Source organism: Crocuta crocuta, unplaced genomic scaffold (genome assembly GCF_008692635.1).
Source record: "Crocuta crocuta isolate KB4526 unplaced genomic scaffold, BGI_CrCroc_1.0 scaffold89, whole genome shotgun sequence".
In the NCBI taxonomy this organism is placed as follows: domain Eukaryota; kingdom Metazoa; phylum Chordata; class Mammalia; order Carnivora; family Hyaenidae; genus Crocuta; species Crocuta crocuta.
In genome coordinates this window covers 800,957-819,892 of record NW_027551559.1, presented here as the reverse complement: position 1 = coordinate 819,892, position 18,936 = coordinate 800,957, and the positions used below count along the sequence as shown (strand labels likewise).

The window sequence follows — 18,936 nt, the reverse complement described above, 5'->3', positions numbered from 1 at the left end:
GGCTACCAGCAAGGTATTTCTGGGAAACAGGACTCTTCTTAACTATTTTTAAAACATAACCAGACAGAAAGTTTGAAAACCACTGCACTGAGACAGGGCACCCCCAAGGTTCTGACACAACAGGTCAAGGGTGAGGCCTAAACATCCTGTCATTTAAAATATCCACAAATAATTTCTCACCCAAAGCTGAAAAAACATGAACTAAATGATCTCTGACATCTTCTCTCCTGATGTCTCTTCCACAGAAGTGGAAGCAGCAAGGAACCAAGTCATAGAACCCTCTAGCTAACATTCCTTTCAAGGACAGGAACCATCAGAGGATTGCTGGATAATGTTCTCTTCTTTGGTTTCCCGGACTGCAGTCATGAGAACAAAATGTCCAAGAGACATTTGGCTTCAACTACTCTGAGGGTGGCCAACCCGCTTTGAAAAGAACACAAATGCTATCGAAGCAGTTAAAATGTCAGTGCCTTCCTGGGACACCCTGAACATCCCTGGGGGTCCAACTGAGACCAAGCCTGTAAGCGTCCCTGAAAAGACTAGAATCACTGGAAATGAATCCAAGGGAGTAGAGACTGATGATCACTGTCTGATAACCACACTCTGGGAAAAATTTGCCACCTACTATGAAAGAGCACCAGCTTGCAAAAATCCTTAAATATTGGACAAAGTGACTTTGGGCTCAATCCCGTACAGAGAGAGGAAACAGAACAGAACATAAATAAATACACACACACACACACACACACACACACACACAGACACACACTCACACATGTTAACCAAAAACTGACCAAAATGTCCACCACACTAACCAGCAACTAAGGCATCTTTAGGCCATCGGCTGAACCAGTCAATGGTGCATCCTGAAATAAGGGCAGGGAACTTCAAAGCTCGATTTCGAAATTTCTCCCCCACAGGTGAAAAGCAGAGCACAATGTGAAGGTTCTGTCGGACCCGACTCATGAAGTAGTCATGCAGGTTCTCATTGGTAGGAGGGCGCCTGGGGTATTCTTTTTTCATGACTGGTACAAGATCACTATTTATTTCATCAATTTCATCACGAGCAAATAGGTTGGAGACCTTCAAAAGAAATGCAAACATTCAAATGTACAGTACAGGCATATGAAAACGTATCAAAATCTATAGCTCAATACATATGATATCTTTCTTCCTTTTGTGTCCTAAAACTCACCTTTAGAAAATTAACCAAAGTCCTCATGACACAAATGGAAAGACATTCCATGCTTATAGACTTTTTAAAATGTTTATTTATTTATTTTGAGAGAGAGAGAGCACACACGCATGTGAGCAGGGATGGGTGGGGGGAGGCAAGAAGGAGAGAGAGAATTCCAAGCGGGCTCCACATTGTCAGCACAGAGCTTGACACGGGGTTCCATCCCATGAACCCGTGAGATCGTGAGCTGAGCCGAAATCAAGAGTCAGATGCTCAACTGACTGAGTATGCTCCCATGCTAATTGATTAAAAGAATTAATATTATTAATGTCCATATTTCCCAAAGCAATCTACAGATTCATTGCAATCTTTATCAGAATACCAATAGTATTTTCTGCAAAACTAGAACAAATAATCTAATATTTGTATGGAACCACAAAAGACCCCAAATAGCCAAAGCCAACTTTGGAAAAGAACAAAGTTGGATGTATCACAATCCCAGATTTCAAAATATACTATAAAGCTATAATAATCAAAACAGTCTGGTAATGGGGAGCCTAGGTGGCTCAGTCGGTTGAGTGTCCAGCTCTTGATTTTAGCTCAGGTCATAATCTCAGTTTGTGAGATCAAGCCCTGCATCAGGCTCTGTGCTGAGAGCCTGGAGCCTGCTTGGGATTCTTTCTCCCTCTTTCTGCCTGCATGTTGTCTCTTTCTCTGTCTCTCTAAATATAAATAAATAAAATTAAATTAAATTAAATTAAATTAAATATAATGAAATGAAATGAAAATGGCTTAAGGACCTAAATATAAGACATGAAACCATTAAACTCCTAGAAGAAAACATAGGAAGTGGTCTGTGACATTGGCCTTAGTAACATTGTTTTAGATGTGTTTTCTCAGGGAAGGGAAACAAAAGCAAAAATAAACTATTAGTACTACAGCAAAATAAAAAGCTTTTGCATATCCTTTAAAAAAATAAATAACCAAGTCCTCAAGATAAGATACCCCACGTTTTAAAATACACAAACGATTCTATTATTAACTGCAAAGTCATAGCCTTTTGAGGGGGTAAATGGACACATCGAAAATCCAATCAGCTCAGTTTTATTCTCTGAACCCAACAGAAAAAGCAGTTCTTCTTGCTTATCTCCTAATTCCCAATAATAGCACTCATTCAAAAACCATAACGGAAGGATGCGAGACCTCTAAAGTTGGAGGGAATCTGAGGAGTCAAAATGTATGAAGGTAAATGGGCTCCTACCTCACCCGATGATAAAACGTTGTTCATATATTCCAGAAATGACTCCTCCTTAATCTCATTGTCCGTGAAGATGAAAGTGACCCCTTCACCTTGCTGCCCAGCTGTTCTATACAAAATCTTCAAGTCTTCCACTAGATTTGATGTGCTGTAGGACCTAAGGAAATATTGTCATTGTGTCACCAGCTAAACTACTTTAATGGGAAGGAAAGATCCTTATGACAATGCTTTATGCCATCTGACCTTATATGGCATAAAAAGAAATGCTTTTGTGCATTATGTTAATAAAAAGAAATGCTGATACTGTTCCATCAGACAAGATTTTATTGAATGTGAATGTTACTGGGTCATTGTATTTACTTACAAGGATGAAACTGATGTTTTAAAAGTTTCTTTCAGTTCTGAATCGCTATTCCTTTGGGAGTAATTGAAGTGCAACATCTTGTTAAAATTTTGAGTATTTCCTTACTCACTAAAGTTAAGAACTATTTTTTTTTCTTGAGGCATAATTGACATATAATGCTATGTTAGTTTCAGGTGCACAACGTAATATTTCCATATTCACACATATTGTAAAAAGATCACCACGATAAGTCTAGTTAACATCAAGTCAAATAACATTATCTTTACCTGCAAATCTGAAACTACTTTTTGAACTCCACATTTCTTGAAATATTATAGCTTTTTGTGACACAAAATAAACACCTAGAGTGAAAAGTCAGCCTGAAACCAAAATATCATTTTTACCACGGCGAAATGTCATCTGAACCTGTATATATTTCATTTTGAAACTATTTGTTGGTAATGCTAAAACAAAAGTTACATTGGAATGTTTGCTAAGCACCCAATTGCAATTTTAAGGATATCTCACAAATTAATCTAAATTAAATAATTTCAAGTCTAATTCTTTAGGGTGAGGGAGATGCCCTATTACCAATGGTGCTCTCTGGGGTGCCTGGCTGATTCCATTGGAAGAGCATGCGACTCTTGATCTTGGGGATGTAAATTTGAGCCCTACGTTAGGTGTAGAAATTACTTAAAAATAAAATCTTAATAAAGAATGATGCCTTCTCATCCTCCAACACATCTTTGGATCCCACATAAAAGAGTTTCCTAAGCAATCAGGACACTGTAGGAAAATGGCTGGAAACATGAAATATCACACTCTAAATATCACACTCTTTCACCATGAAAAGCAATCCTTTAGTGGAAGTTGGACTGCAATCATGAAATATTAGAGATGTCCCAATACAGAGAAGCCCATTACCATGAAAAGTAAAAATAAAGATATTTCAATCCAAGAGATTCAGACTTACGAAATTATTATGTGAAATTTTTTGTCATTAAATAAACTCAGAGTTCAGAGCCCAAGAGCAAATGGCCTTCTGATTTTTTTAAGCTACTAAATATTTAACTTCTATGCTCTGTGCTTTTTGATCATCTAAACCCTAAACCCTAGAACCAGAAATCCCACAACCATGCATCAATATTTTAAGAAAATGTCTGGGGAAGTGAGATCTGAGAGATTAAAAAAGAATTTCAAAGATGCAGTCCCCCATTAAAGAGGTTGACAGAGAGAAAAGAAAATAACTCATCGCAGCTTCTCCTGACTTGAGAAAACTTCCAGCCCAGTCTGCTGGATCAAGGGTCCACTGCCTCAAATTATGACCTGAGCCCTCTTACAAATGTCTGTGCTTCTGGAATGTGGGCTTCTTGCTTCCTGACTCGTGGCCACATAGCTATGCAGAGGTGTAGGCAGTAAGATGGCCTCTTGAAGGCTGAGGGAGGGCTAGGAGACCTTGGCCCTCCTTTCCATCAGTAACAAAGCACATGCAGAGGAACTAATTTATCACAGAGAGAGGAGGTACAAGACATTTTTTCCTGAGGCACTGCGGCACAGTGAAAGTCAAGCCAGACCAGAAACCTGAAATACTGTGGTTAATTCCCAGGTAGATCTGGGATTTCCCACAAGTGATAGAGTCTCCATTATAAGATAGGCTAATATTATATGCCCTGCTAGCCCATAAAGTTCTTTTAAGGACCAAATTAGCTTGTGCATATAAAAGTGCTTTGAAAACTGTAAGGTTTTAAATAAATGTTGGGAACAAAAATCTCAGAGTCCAGGGGCGCCTGGGTGGCTCATTCAGTTAAGCATCTGACTCTTGATTTTGACTCAGTTCATGATCTCAAGATCGATGAGATCAAGCCCTGCCATCAGCCTCTGCGCTGACAGAGTGGGGCCTGCTTAGGATTCTCTATCTTGTCTCTGCCCCTCCCCTCACATTCTCTGTCTCTCAAGATAAATAACTAAAAAACATTTTTTAAAAAACTCTCAGAGCCCAGTCTTTTTCCTGTATAGGATATCTTTTCTCAAACTCTGCTTTTATCCAAACTAGAACAATTCTACACGTGGCAATTAGAATTATTTCTCTCTGTCCTAGTACTTAATAAAAAAAAGCAATCTTTTAGATTTCTTCTCCAAGAAGCAGCACATAATTTGAACCAAATGAAAAGTGTAACAACACATGAATAGCTGGACCTTAAGCCCAGTTTTTAATCATTTTTGATCTTTGTCCGAGCAGGTATCTATTGGCCTCCATCAGTAAGACAGATGAGGGGTGCAGGAGGGCCCAGTAGGGCAAAGCTCTAGAGCAACGCCCAACAGGCAAGACTTCCTGTGCCCACACCTGCAGGTTAACCTCTGATCATTTTCAGCCCAACTAAACTTCCCAAACTGGCCTCCTGCTTCTCTTGATTAATCCGGAAATTCCATTCAGCCCCTCTGAATCGCCCTTTTCTCTTCATGCCGACTCTTCACTTCCTGGTTCTGCCTGCCCTGCACACATATGTCCAAGAATAATCCTCCTGGGGTTCCCTATCTTGAGGAGTGTATGTGTCAGTGTATGCATCATCTTCCCAAGCCAGACCTAGGATGGACCAAGTTCACCTGTTCAACTTTCCAGTGATCTCAAGTCTGTCCTTTTTTCTCCATTCTTACTACCACCATTCAAGACCCATCATCTCTTGCCTAAATCCCTGGGATAGTCTTATGACTATTCCTGTTTAGCCCTTTCCATCCATTTTCTATACATACAAACCCACAGGCCCTCCCTAGCAGTAACTCACTATTGGTTTCCTGTTGCTCTAGGATGAAGTCTAAATTCATTATCATATCTTCAAAGGCCTCCATTTCTATTCCTTTCCCACTTGCTGTCTTATGCTGCACACCCACCCATATTTTACTTCTTCCAGGGCCTCAGTGTGACTTCACATGTGCTGATCTTTTTTGCCTGGAACATTCTTTACCATTCTTCTTCTCTGAGATAAATCCTATTCATACTCAGGCCTTCCCAGAAAGCCTTTTCTGACCATCCCCTAAACTAGGTTAGGAGTCCCTCCTTCATGTTTTAATAGGAGCTGGCCTGCACTTATTTCCCTTCTCATAGATAGCACTTACGTATGACACCTTTAAAAAAATTTTTCTAATGTTTATTTATTTTTGAGAGAGAGAAAGAGAGAGAGCATGCAAGCAAACATGAGAGGGGCAGAGAGAGAGGGAGACACAAAATCCAAAGCAGGCTCCAGGCTCTGAGCTGTCAGCACAGAGCCTGACATGGGGCTCAAACCAACTAGCTGTGAGATCATGACCTAAGCTGAAGTCAGACGCTTAACCGACTGAGCCACCCAGGTGCCCCCTACAGATGACACCTTACTGGATGAACTGCTCAGCTGTCTGACCCCTTGACTGCTGTAAGCTTTGTGATGACATGGGCCAGGCTGGCCGTGTTACCATGTGCTCCCTAGCACCTGACCTGTGCCTGATGCATAGTTGGTGTTCAACAAATATTTTTAAATGTATCAACAGTGAATCAATACAAAATTTTCATCTACTTTTCTAGTTAATAACATGCTTGAAATCTGAATGAATATTTAGTAGGAATAAGTTTCTTTGGAAATACACCGAAAGGAATACACAGGACACTCATGGCATGCACAAGCTCTTCACAACACTGAGAGGCTGATATATTTCAAAAGCAAATTATTAATGTGAAAATTTCATATCTATAACAAAGGTTGAAAGAGGACAATGATAAGTCAACATTTAAAAAGGAAAACAATTATGACTCCTTATGTATAAGAAAAAATGCATTCTTAAATTCAACTGGCCTCTGAGAACCTGCTATCAAAATCCATTTCAGGTTAATTAAAGTGAAAGCCTGTTACCTTGTCAGAGTGATCTGGAAGGAAGTATAGCCAGCAATGAATGAAGCCAACCTTGTCAGGCTCTGCTTTCCTGATCCGCCCACCCCCACCAGGAGGGCATTTCCCCGGGGCGTACCAATGACACGTGAGATCTGGAAGGTGGAATAGAAAAGACACAGATCAGTGTTCAACGTGTAAATATCCCATCTTTTCCTATTTATGCAATAGGAAAGCCATATGTGTCTCAGAATCGGAATGGAGAGAGATGCTGACTGGCTGAAGGAGAGCATTTCTGAAATAGAATGGGGTTTGAAAAGTACTAGACACAGTGTGTGTTGGGGGTGCCTTTGGGAAACAAGAGGAGACCAGTACAGAGACGTCAGCTAAGGCCCCCTCTCTGGCCTGCTCTGGGTTTTAAAGGAAAGAAGGAAAGGAAACTTGGAGGTTTCCTTTTATTCTCCCAGCCTAATGCCGTGGGACAAGAAAGAGACTGAAATTTCTTTTTTTTTAAATTTTTTACTGTTTTTTATTTATTTCTGAGAGAGAGAGAGAGAGAGAGAGAGAGAGAGTGAGCAGGGGAGGGTCAGAGAGAGAGGGAGATACAGAATCTGAAACAGGCTCCAGGCTCTGAGCTGGCTGTCAGCACAGAGCCTGACACGGGGCTCGAACCCACAAACCGTGTGATCATGACCTGAGCCGAAGTCAGACGCTTAACCGACTGAGCCACCCAGGCGCCCCTTTTTAAAAAATTTTTTAAATTTTTTTATTCATTTCTGAGAGAGAGGAAAGAGACTGAAATTTCAAGACAATGTATATCCTTGGATGACAGAAGAGTTGATTAGAATATCCTCCACATTTGAAAAATGGCAGAGAGTTTAAACTGAATTGAAGAAAATTTCCAAAATATGGCACAGGCTAGAGTGCTAAGCAGGGGCTAGACCATGAAAAACCACACACGCCATGGTTTGAATCTTAACCAAAGAGACAGAAGAGCTGTCACAGAAATACGCTCTGTTTTGAAATAAAATAGTTAACTTATTTTATTTTATTTTATTTTTATTTTATTTTATTTAGAGAAAGAGGGAATGTGGTAGGGGAGAGAGAGAATCTTAAGCAGGCCCTAGCATGGAGCCTGATGCAGGGCTTGATCTCCTGACCCTGAGATCATGACCTGAGCCAAAATCAAGAGTTGGAGGCTTAACCAACTGAGCCCCAGAAAATCATTAGTTTAATGAAGAAAGGAACTAAGAAATCTGCCTGGTCCATACCACATCCTGTTTTGCTATAATTTTCATCTTAATTCTGTCTTGTAGCTTCCATCACTTCTTATAACTAGGTCACATATTTCAAGGGTCATATCCACATGACAGTTTGGAAGTACTGTTCATAGGGAAACAAGAAAGTAGAAGAGAGTTGGCCTAGGAGACTGTGAGGAATGTAGCATCTTAGCTCAAAAATTCCAGTCAGGAATTCTTCAGCCAATTCCAGAGCAGACACAAGAGACTGAGAGAGAAACTGAAGCAAACAGTCAAAGACCCTGTGCTGAGTCACCTGTGCCTCAAATGTCATGTGCCCACTTTGTGAAGTGAAGGAATGCTCATTGCTCATACTCCGGTTGAAACACGGAAATGAGACCATTCTAGAGAACTTAATTAAGCACAAGGATAACAATAGTCTTATTTTTTTTTTAAACAATAGTCTCATTTCAATCTGAGCCATTATGAAATCCTAGCCCAATCAGATTTTGTCTCCAAGAGATGTTAGTTATGAAGTTGCCTTTGGTATTATTTATTTTCTTTTTTTTCTTCTTCCTTTTAATCATTAAATATGATACACTGCCATGATTTTTTAAAATGTTTTATTTATTTCTGAGAGAGAGAGCGAGCGAGCATGAACAGGGGAGGGTCAGAGAGAGAGGGAGATACAGAATCTGAAGTAGGCTCCAGGCTCTGAGCTAGCTGTCAGCACAGAGCCTGATGTGGGGCTCAAACCCACGAACTGTGAGATCATGACCTGAGCCGAAGTCAGACACTTAATCGACTGAGCCACCCAGGCTCCCCCTATTATTTATATTTGGAAGAACGTCTGTGCTCATAATTTGGTACATATGTCTCAGATTCTGAGAAGTCTAAGTGTCCAAGCTAAATGCCTTCTTGTGGGGAAACCCAACCCAGACCAGCCTCTCTGTCTTCCTCCCTCTCCCTGACATTCCCAAGCCTTCCCCACTATCTTCTACATTCAGAGGGAAGGTCGACTAGATGAACTCTAGAGTCAGAAACTATAAGAGGAGACAATTTCTAATTATAAGATTGCTCCTCATGACTAAACCTAAGCAATGGAAGACAGCCTCGAGCTGTCCTTTTTCTAACTGAAGGGATATAGTCTGAGAAAGAAATTGACATGAACAAAGTGAGAATATCAGCAACAGATTTAAAATTGAGTTATCTTGGGGCACCTGGGTGGCTCAGTTGGTTAAGCAGCCGACTCTTGATTTGGGCTCAGGTCATGATCTCAGGGTTGTGAGATCAAGCCCTCCACGGGGCTCCTTGCTGAGCATGAAGCCTGCTTAAGATTCTCAATTGCTCTCTTTCTGCCCTTTCCCCACTTGCATACTTGCTCGCACTCTAAATAAATGAATAAAGAAACAAACAAAATGGCATTATCATCCATCACAGATAAATTAGGTCACATAAATTATCAAGTAAATAATATTTTGCTTCCAATCTTTGAAAGCATATCCTATGAAGAGATACTCAATGACCCCTATGACAAAGTAGAAAGAAAATGTACTTTCCTGGTAAATTTCATTCTAGCAGAATTTTCACCCAGCTCAAAGCCAATTGTTGAGGCACTATTTCCTAATTATCATTTCTAACTGTGGTAAAATATATATGACATAAAATTTACCATCTTGGCCATTAAGTGTATAGTTCAATGGCATGGTCGTACAACCATCACAAACAGCCATCTCCAAAACTCTTTCCATCTTGCAAAAATGGAACTCTGTGCCACTAAACACTGCCCACACTCCCTATCCCTATGCCCCTGGCAATCACCATTCTACTTTCTTGTCTCTATGAATCTGACTGTACTAGGTACCTCAGACAAGTGGAATCATCCAATATTTGCCCTTTTGTGACAGGCTTATTTCACTAAGCATAAAGTCTTCAAAGCTTATGCACTATGTTTTACAGCTCTCCTTTGCATAATGCAACAAATAAGCAGACTTCTTGCCTGTGCTTTGAACTCAGATGTCAACCACATTCATTCTATGTGGCAAAAACACTGAGCTGGAAGCTGTATAGCAACACTGAATAAAATTATATCACACATTGGAAGTAGACATGCTCTGATTTTCAGGCTGATTTTCAGCCTATAGGTGTGACATGTTGCATTCAGTTTAGAAATTAAATTGGACTATAGCATTGAGTTTATTTTTAAACTGAATAGTCTCTTAGGAGATGAAAATGAAAGAGGAGGGAAAAAATTCTGGTGTGAAGCCACGCGTCCATCACTTTGGGGAGGTGTTAGTGAGTGTGGCCGCTGACCTTGACCAAGTGAACCATGGCATCATCGAAGAACACCAAATCCATGCCAGTGCCACGGACGCTCTCATTATACAGCTGCAGGAACATATTCAAACGCTCCTTTAGGTGATGAAAAGATTCAATTGGCTCATAAATTTTGGGCATTTCAGCATCAGCCTCCTCAGATGTTTCACCTAGGGAATTAGGGAGAAAAATCAATTGTTTCTTCAAATTGCCAGACTTTACTACTTCCTTCAACCTAAATTAATACACTCATAGTTCTACAATTTACACCGAATAATACTGATTTTCATCCAAATGCCACAGTATATATTTTTAGAAAAGAAAAAGTACAAACAATAGTAAAAGCACTGGAATTTCTGTGAACATATGCAATCTTGGTTCTTTTCTGTCTAGAAAAGGCCAATTTCAAATAATGTGATATATATTGAATTTAATTTGAATCCATAATTGAATATTGGCATTTCAATGAACTTTCCAGGGATATTCGCTTGATGGTCAAAATGAAGGTCAAAAAAGTAGAGATTTAATGTCAAAATCAGCAAGAGAGGTGAAGACTTAAAATAAACTTTTAATGTTTTTTAATGTTTTTATTTCTGAGAGAGAGAGGGAGAGAGAGAGAGAGAGCGTGAGCAGGGGAGGGTCAGAGAGAAAGGGAGATACAGAATCTGAAGGAGGCTCCAGGCAGCACAGAGCCCGACGCGGGGCTCGAACCCACGAACCGTGAGATCATGACCTGAGCCAAAGTCAGATGCTTAACCAACTGAGCAACCCAGGTGCCCCAAGAAATTTTTAATAAGATGAAAAGGAAAAGGTTGTTGCATTTGCACAGGAAATTCTTATGACTCAGGAATTTGAGGTCAGTGGTGAAGATAGAATGAATTTTAGGGAATGGAGGTAGAGGGTTGAGAGAAAACAGAATAATGATTTCCTAAACAAACATATTGAATTATGTCACTGGGAAAAGATTATTAAAATCCATATGCTTTTTAAAAAATTAGAAACACATATATACCAGCTTAATACTTTTCCATCTTTGAGTATAAAGCATAATGCCAAAGGAAAGCTACATTTGGCATCTGGAAGTTCACCATCAGTTAACATTAATAACAGGAAAAAGAGTGACATGTGAGTTGAATGAGCCAGTAACAACTGGGTACTAGAAGACTGAGTGGATCTTCCAAATCTAATAGTACATAATTATTGTCGATTGACCTTGTCCTAATATAATAGAATATTAACCTTTTTGTGACAAAGCAAGAAAATTGATTTGACATAATCATGAAGATTGGCTTATTTGCAAAGCCCCCACCAATTAAATTTCAATAGTCACTTCACTTTTTATAAATGTTCAACTCAAGCTTTGAGAAACAAAGTGCTTTGAAGTCAACAAAGGTTATGTGTTTGCCTCCCACACACCCGCCCAGCAAAAATGCCCCAGTTGTGCTTTGCTCCTTGGAAACCATAATCTAATTATTTAGCCTCCTGAATTAGAGGAAATAAAATACATAAATTTTCATTATTTACCCTTCTGAATTAGAGCAAATGAGATACATAAATTCTAATTTTAAATGCTCTTACCCTTACAAGATTTTTGTACGTGTGTGACCTGATTTAAAATAAAATGTGTCAGCTTCTTTCTGTGGAAGGATCCTTCCAACTTGCATAGCTAACAGTAAACTGTCTTTTGCAACTGTCACTCGAGAACTTTTGATAGACCATACACATCCTTATCAAATCTGGAAAGGGGCTGCCTGGTCATTTTCAACCATTTAGAAGATATAAATAGCATGTGTTTAAATATGAAAATTAACTTGAAATTCATCTTCAGTATTTTTTAAAAAAAGGTAATTAAATGAAAGAAAAATATTCTATTTACACTCAGTTATTTCTTAAGGAAAAACGTAATTGGAGTACTACTTTCCATATGAAGATAAGTAATATATATATATCTCAATTTTTCACAGAACCATAACTATGAAAGCTTATGGCCATATTGCCCATCTCTTTCCAATTATATTCAATGGTTTCCCAGGTATTTGAGGTTTTTCTAATTTCAACACTCAGGATGACCCAAATAACAATTACAGTAAAACCGTGAATTGTGAGTCACTTGTTTTGCAAGTGTTCTGCAAGACGAGCAAAGATTTCTAATAAATTTTATCTTAATAAATGAGCGATATCTTGCAATATGAGTAGTATATGTCACCAAATATCACATGATAACAACCGAGCCAATGGTTCTTGAAATTCACTTTGATCTACAAGTGCTGTGGATTACAAGCAGTTTCCAGAATTAATTATATTCATAAACCAAGGTTTCTTCTACCTTCCATTCGGCAGACTGCCAAGCCACTCTACAGATAACATTTCATTTATTCCCTGCAGTGCCCCATGATGCATAGATCAATATTTCCACTTTCATAAGTGAGAAGAATGAGGTTCAAGTCCAGAGAGTCATCCAGTTAATGTTTGGTAGATCCCTTCCTCAAACCTACCACTGTGTGACAGCTACAAGTCCTGGGTACTTTCTTCTATCCTATCTTGCCTCCCAAATCTACTTTATATGCAAGATTGATATGCATAAAAAATAGGTAATCTTTGAGCTCTATCAGTATCCACTCATTCTATATTTATTGAGCAGCTACTATGTCCCAGGCTTGTTTCAGTAAAGATTCCTAGCCAGAAATGCAGCATCCTTAACCTGAACCTTCTGTCTTCAGGTACCCCTTTGTGGAATTTCAAATTCTGCATCAATAGTTTACCTGTAGCTTCCGGTGCATCCCTGAGGAAATCCACAAAATAAGCATCAGATCCACAGGCCACCAAGGGATTTTTCTCTTCACCAAACTCCTCCTCCACCAAACTTACTAGAGCCTTATCAAACCAGGTCACATCACCGGAAACCGTGAAACGATCAGCTATCACACGTTTACACTCATGCTTCCACAACCTTAACAGATCCTGTTGAAAACAGAATTAAAACGTGTTATTTGTTCCTATTTACCATAGTTGGGAATCAATTTGTCAAAAAAGGAAGCACCATCCTTCCCAATCTAAGATGCTACATTTGAAAAACTTAAGGTTAAGCCTGCGTGGCTCAGTTGGTTAAGCATCCAACTTCAGCTCAGGTCTTGATCTCACAGTCCATAAGTTCAAGCCCCGCATAGGGCTCTGTGCTGATAGCTCAGAGGCTGGAGCCTGTTTTGGACTCTGGGTCTCTCTCTCTCTCTCTCTCTCTTTCTCTGCTCCTCCTCCACCCAGGCTCTGTCTGTCTCTCTCAAAAATAAACATTAAAAAGATTTTTTTAGGGGAGCCTGGGTGGCTTAGTCGGTTAAGCGTCCGACTTTCGCTTAGGTCATGATCTCGCAGTTCGTGGGTTCGAGCCCCACGTCGGGCTCTGTGCTGACTGCCGGCTCAGAGCCTGGAGCCTGTTTCAGAGTCTGTGTCTCCCTCTCTCTCTGACCCTCCCCTGCTCACGCTGTCTCTCTCTCTCTCTCTCTCTCCTAGAAATAAATAAAAATATTTTTTAAAAAAAAGATTTTTTTAAAAAAATAAAAACTTAATGTTAAAACATACTTCATTTCAGGGCGCCTAGTAGGCTCCGTCAGTTAAGCATCTGACTTTGGCTCAGGTCATGATCTTGATCTCATGGTTTGTGAATTCAAGCCCCACATCAGACTCTTTGCTGTCAGAGCAGAGTCCTCTTTGAATACTCTGTTCCCCTCTCTTTCTGCACCTCCCCAACCTGCACACACACTCTCTCTTTCTCTCTCTGTCAAAAAATAAACTTAAAAAACAAATATTTCATTTCAAGTTGGTCTGATTCAAGTATATCAAATAGAGGGAAGTGTTTATTCATTTTCAGTCTTTACATGAAAATGAAAACATCCCTAGACAAATCACTAAAATGATTCTGATTAACCAACAAGGTAATATCCTATGTAAAAGCCTTAAACCTGTTATAAATTAGTCTGTTTGAATAAGACACCTACATTCAGGTGGCCAGACCAGAAAATAAAATGTATAAACAATTTTCACATATGTAACTATTAGAAGGGTATATTTACTTAACACGATGTGAAATGAATTTGTAGCAAAAACCTGGATTTTCTGAACAAAGTAATCATCGAGTCTACATAGTTCAAGGTGCAACTTGAAGGTGCAAAGTTCATTAGAAGTTGAGGATATTAATTGCTCGATACACTTGTTTCTATAGCAAGCCCATTTGATATGAAAGACTGGTGGAAATTTCTGAGCTTGCTAACATTTTGCAGGTTAGGGGGGTTTTAAGCTATTATATTACTAATGATAAAATGCTATTGGTTATAATTGATTACCAAAATATAAAATGAATTTAGTAAAATATATTCAATGATTCAGTTAATTAAGACAGAAGGCCACGATAACATCAGTTGCTGGAAATATTTATGATGACTTCATGTAAGCATCAAAAACTGGCTACTCAAAAAATAACATTGGGGAACTATATTCCGCACGGCCATTAATTTGTCAATGACTTTGAGGGGGAAGAATCTAGATAAAATGTTCCCTGCTGCTAAAATGGCCCTCTGTTCTCTGTAACAAGGAGGGAGAGTTTTCCCCAAAATGTCTCTGGAGTCAGCTGTGCTGTCACCTACTTCATGAGCATCTGGGGCAAGGTTGGGTTTTTTTTTTTAGAGTCACTACTCAGTATGCCTAGTGGTGATTTGTTTGATATCTCACCTGTTCCTATGTATTGATGTGGACAAATCCCTAAAACCCACTTGCTTAAATACCTTCTCCATTGCATAAAAAGCTGAAAAAGAAGCCAACATTACCTTAGCCTGAGCACACAGGCCGTGCTCTGGGGGGAAAAGACACTATATTTTTCCATAATGTTTCTAGTTTGAAGAGAATTCTTCTAATGCTAGGAACTGTTATATTCAAATGTGTATATAAATGCTCATTTCTCAGCCAAATGGACTTTCTACTTTTCTGCCTCTTCTTAATTATACCAACCAATATACATAATTCTTTTAGTTCATCTAGTTACATGGAAAGGAAAGATCATGGATGATTAACAACAAAATGGTCTCTTCAATTTTGAGTGTTTATAAAGATAATTACTTCTTTAAAGCTAAAATGTCAAGTTTAAAATATGAAGACTATTACATAATAAGATCAATACTGATTCTTTCCATTATTTAGTATAAGAAAAATATCTTATAATGGGAAGATAAGTTCAGTTGTTTCTTTTATTCCATTCATTAGAAAATAACTGTGTATATTATTTCCTTAAACATAAATTTAATTGGAATTTTTTTTTTTTTTTTATTTCTAGGAGAGAAAGAGACAGCATGAGCAGGGGAGGGTCAGAGAGAGAGGGAGTCACAGACTGAAACAGGCTCCAGGCTCTGAGCTGGCAGTCAGCACAGAGCCCGACGCGGGGCCCGAACCCACGAACCGCGAGATCATGACCTAAGCGAAAGTTGGACGCTTAACCGACTAAGCCACCCAGGTGCCCCCAAATAATTGGAATTTTTTAAAAGAAATTTCCTGACATACTTTTCCCTTATTTATGTTAGTTGAAAAGCAGCGGAAAAAAAAAATACATGCTAAAACATCCTAAAATATTTCATCATTCCACTAAACATTATATTATGAATAACAGATTACAGAATAGAATAAATAACAATGCCATTTATTTTACCCTCATACACGTCACTTACATCTGGTTCCTTGACAACCTCTGAGGTGACGTTCAGCATTCCTTGCCAGATCCTAGAAAGATCTCGAAGGTTAAACACATAATGGAACTTTGCAGGGGTAGGGAGCATTTTCATCTTGGTCATCTGCCACAGTCGACGTGTCAAGGGGACCAATTTCATCACTGAATCTCTCACGCCTTCTGAAAAGCCTCTCTGACTACAATAGTAGCCTATTCCAATCACACCTGAAAGAAGAAAAAGTCATAACATTCTGACTGATGGTTCAAGTCAGTGAAATTACAATGAAAAACATTATACTATAGTGTTTGCACAACTATTATACACGGTTTAACAGATGACCACATATCAGATACATCTATATTAAGCTCTCTTTTTTTTAATCTAAAAAATAGATATAGGTTCAAGGAAGTTAGCAACCAAATACTGAACAGTTAGTTAAGAAATACTAATGAAAAGTCTAGGTGAATGAATTCAATATTATTAAGTGGATGAGGTTAAATATATAAATGTGCTTTATAGAGATAAGAAAAAGGGAGGTGCCAGGGACCCTTAAGATTTCTCCATTCTACCATTGCCTTTCCAAGCATTACAAAATATTTTAATTTACTTTATATGTAAAACTTTCTAGGCAAAAAAGAATAATTACAATTGATTACAGTCATTTTTTTTCTGGTCCATTGTACTTTTTCCAGGTTTAGACAATTCACATATCACTTTTGCCCACTGCCACGTTTGAAGGCAGATATGGCCAAACTCCACTAGCCCAGGGTGCTGAGATGACATTCTAGTCTGCCAGAAAGTAATTAGGAATCCTAATGCATTCTCTCAGCAGCTGTTTCAGAATGGTAAGTCAATACCTAACATGATGCGTACATAACTTTACACTCTTTCTCTGCAAAAATAAACTACAAAATCAACTATAAACTCTTTTCATTACTCAGTTCAACAATCATAGTTATCTCCTGGGCTTGTGTTTCTTCAAAGATATTATTTCTGAAATACTACATGTTTAATCAATCAGTAACTTATTACAATCCTGTAAATTACTCTGAAGATCAGACTCTGACTAATCTTTGCTATAGGCAAAATTATTGCTTTGGCCAAAATCATTATGTGGCTTGGTTAAAGTCTCAGCTACATAAACTTTTGGCATAGTGGTCTATCAATCAGACCTCAACTAGGTATATCCATGAGGAAACAATCTCATCACCTCCATGTTCATTTAATGTTTAGCCTCCTTGTTTAAGAAGCTAGCAACAGTCACGTTAAGAAAAACAAAGGTAGAAAAGATCTACCTCAGCACCCAATTCAGTACATATATATAATAATCCTTTATATTTAAAAAAAATCCTAATATAAACACTACTTGAGAGTATAGGGTAAAAAATACTAAAGAGCCACCCAATGCCCCTTCTGTATTGACCTCCGGGTGATATTTTCTCATTTAAATGCAAGCACATATTCTTCCCTCCCCAAGGCCCACTGACACCATTTTACCAAAGATCTTGTCCATGGAAGCATCAGAAGGCAACGTGCAGTTGAATATAGAGAACTGCCTCTTGAGTCTTTGGGGGATATCATTGCGTCCACCCCCAGGATGGATCATGGCTGCCAGGAATTGGATGTCCACAATGCTGGTAAACTCCCCAGGCTTTTCCAGGTTATAAAATCCATTCTGTTCCATCAGCTGTCGTACGATCTCATTAGTAACCTAAGAAAGACAACGTTCAGAATTTAAAGGTCACTCCTTTACATCCCAGAAGCTAATGCCTTGAGTGTTTCCCAATAATGGACTTTATTGGAATTCAGGAATTGCATATTGAAAAAGTAGAAAAATATTTACTCATCAAAGAGTAAATCAATGTTGAGTTGACATAAAGTGTGCAATAGGATCAATATACCTGATCTCCCCACTCATTGATTACTGGCATATTCACATCATCAATAAAAACAGTCATCTTCTTTCCTGCAGGAGGGCCATATGTTGTACCCATGCGTTTATCCACATAGCTCTCTATTGTCCTCTGCAAAACAAGAAAGCCAACAGAAAGGCTTGTGAAAATATCCCCTAAGATATGGTAAATGATTTTTAAAATCTAGGAACATTTGAATGGACAGGAATTGCTCACAAACACCCCCTAAAGTTCTCCTTAATTCTGGAAACCAGGGCATGAAGTGCCTTAAGTATCTTGCATAATATTCACCTTCAAAAATCTGCCTTAATTTTGGAGTACATGAAATTCTAATTACTGTACATTTTGAGACTCTTTAGTCTATTCCTACAGATTTTTGTCTTATTGTTCTTATACTGATAACACTATATTCCCCAGCCCCATTATTCAAAGAATTTAGCCCTTCTAAAAGCCTCCCTGTAAATCAGGGATAAAAGTAAACAGGGCAACTGTCCAAGAAGCTTCCTAGGTCTGTGCTCTGAGCCACACAGTCTGCCCGAACCTGAAGGCTGTTCTCGCTCTATTGAGAAGGCTGCCCACGGGCTTCTGTATTGGACACCATCCAGATTCAAGGCTTAGGGACAGTTGCAATTGCAGTGAATCACCTTTTATCCCATGAAACAAAATATCAAACCACGCCCACTTGTGTCTCTCTCATTTCTCCATTCTGAGCTTAGGTGGTAAAGAAGACTAACTACACTGTGCTCTATTTAAAAAACAAACAAACAACATAAAGACTTTTCCTAGCAATATGAACAAACACACTAAAACGATTAAACTAATGTAATGTTATATGTCAACTATTCTTCAATTAAAATTTAAAAAAAACCTGATGAAAGGAGTATTGGGAGAAGTAAGGGAAATATGGGGAGGGACCCAGACTCTTGATTACAATATGATCATTTCAGTGGTAGTACCATGTGGTTTGGAAAACGTATGCACTGAGTACCAGAGCTAGCACCACAAAGAAAACAGAAAACACTTCATTCATGCTCTAGAAACTCAGTCTTAAAAGGCCTCATTCCACACCTACCACTGTAGCAACCTACTGATCCATGATTTTAAGTTGTGTTAAAGATAACGTAGG

General features: G+C 38.7%; 1 protein-coding gene across 1 annotated transcript in view; it reads right to left on the bottom strand.

Annotated features, from left to right (window-relative positions):
* Positions 1-18,936, bottom strand: part of DNAH5 (dynein axonemal heavy chain 5) — a 252,750-nt gene that overhangs the window by 71,262 nt on the left and 162,552 nt on the right. Inside the window, 8 exon segments of the mRNA XM_077749426.1 lie at positions 816-1,083; positions 2,439-2,592; positions 6,660-6,790; positions 10,187-10,359; positions 12,952-13,150; positions 15,898-16,121; positions 17,395-17,608; positions 17,799-17,921. Of these exon segments, the coding sequence (XP_077605552.1) occupies positions 816-1,083; positions 2,439-2,592; positions 6,660-6,790; positions 10,187-10,359; positions 12,952-13,150; positions 15,898-16,121; positions 17,395-17,608; positions 17,799-17,921 (1,486 nt within the window).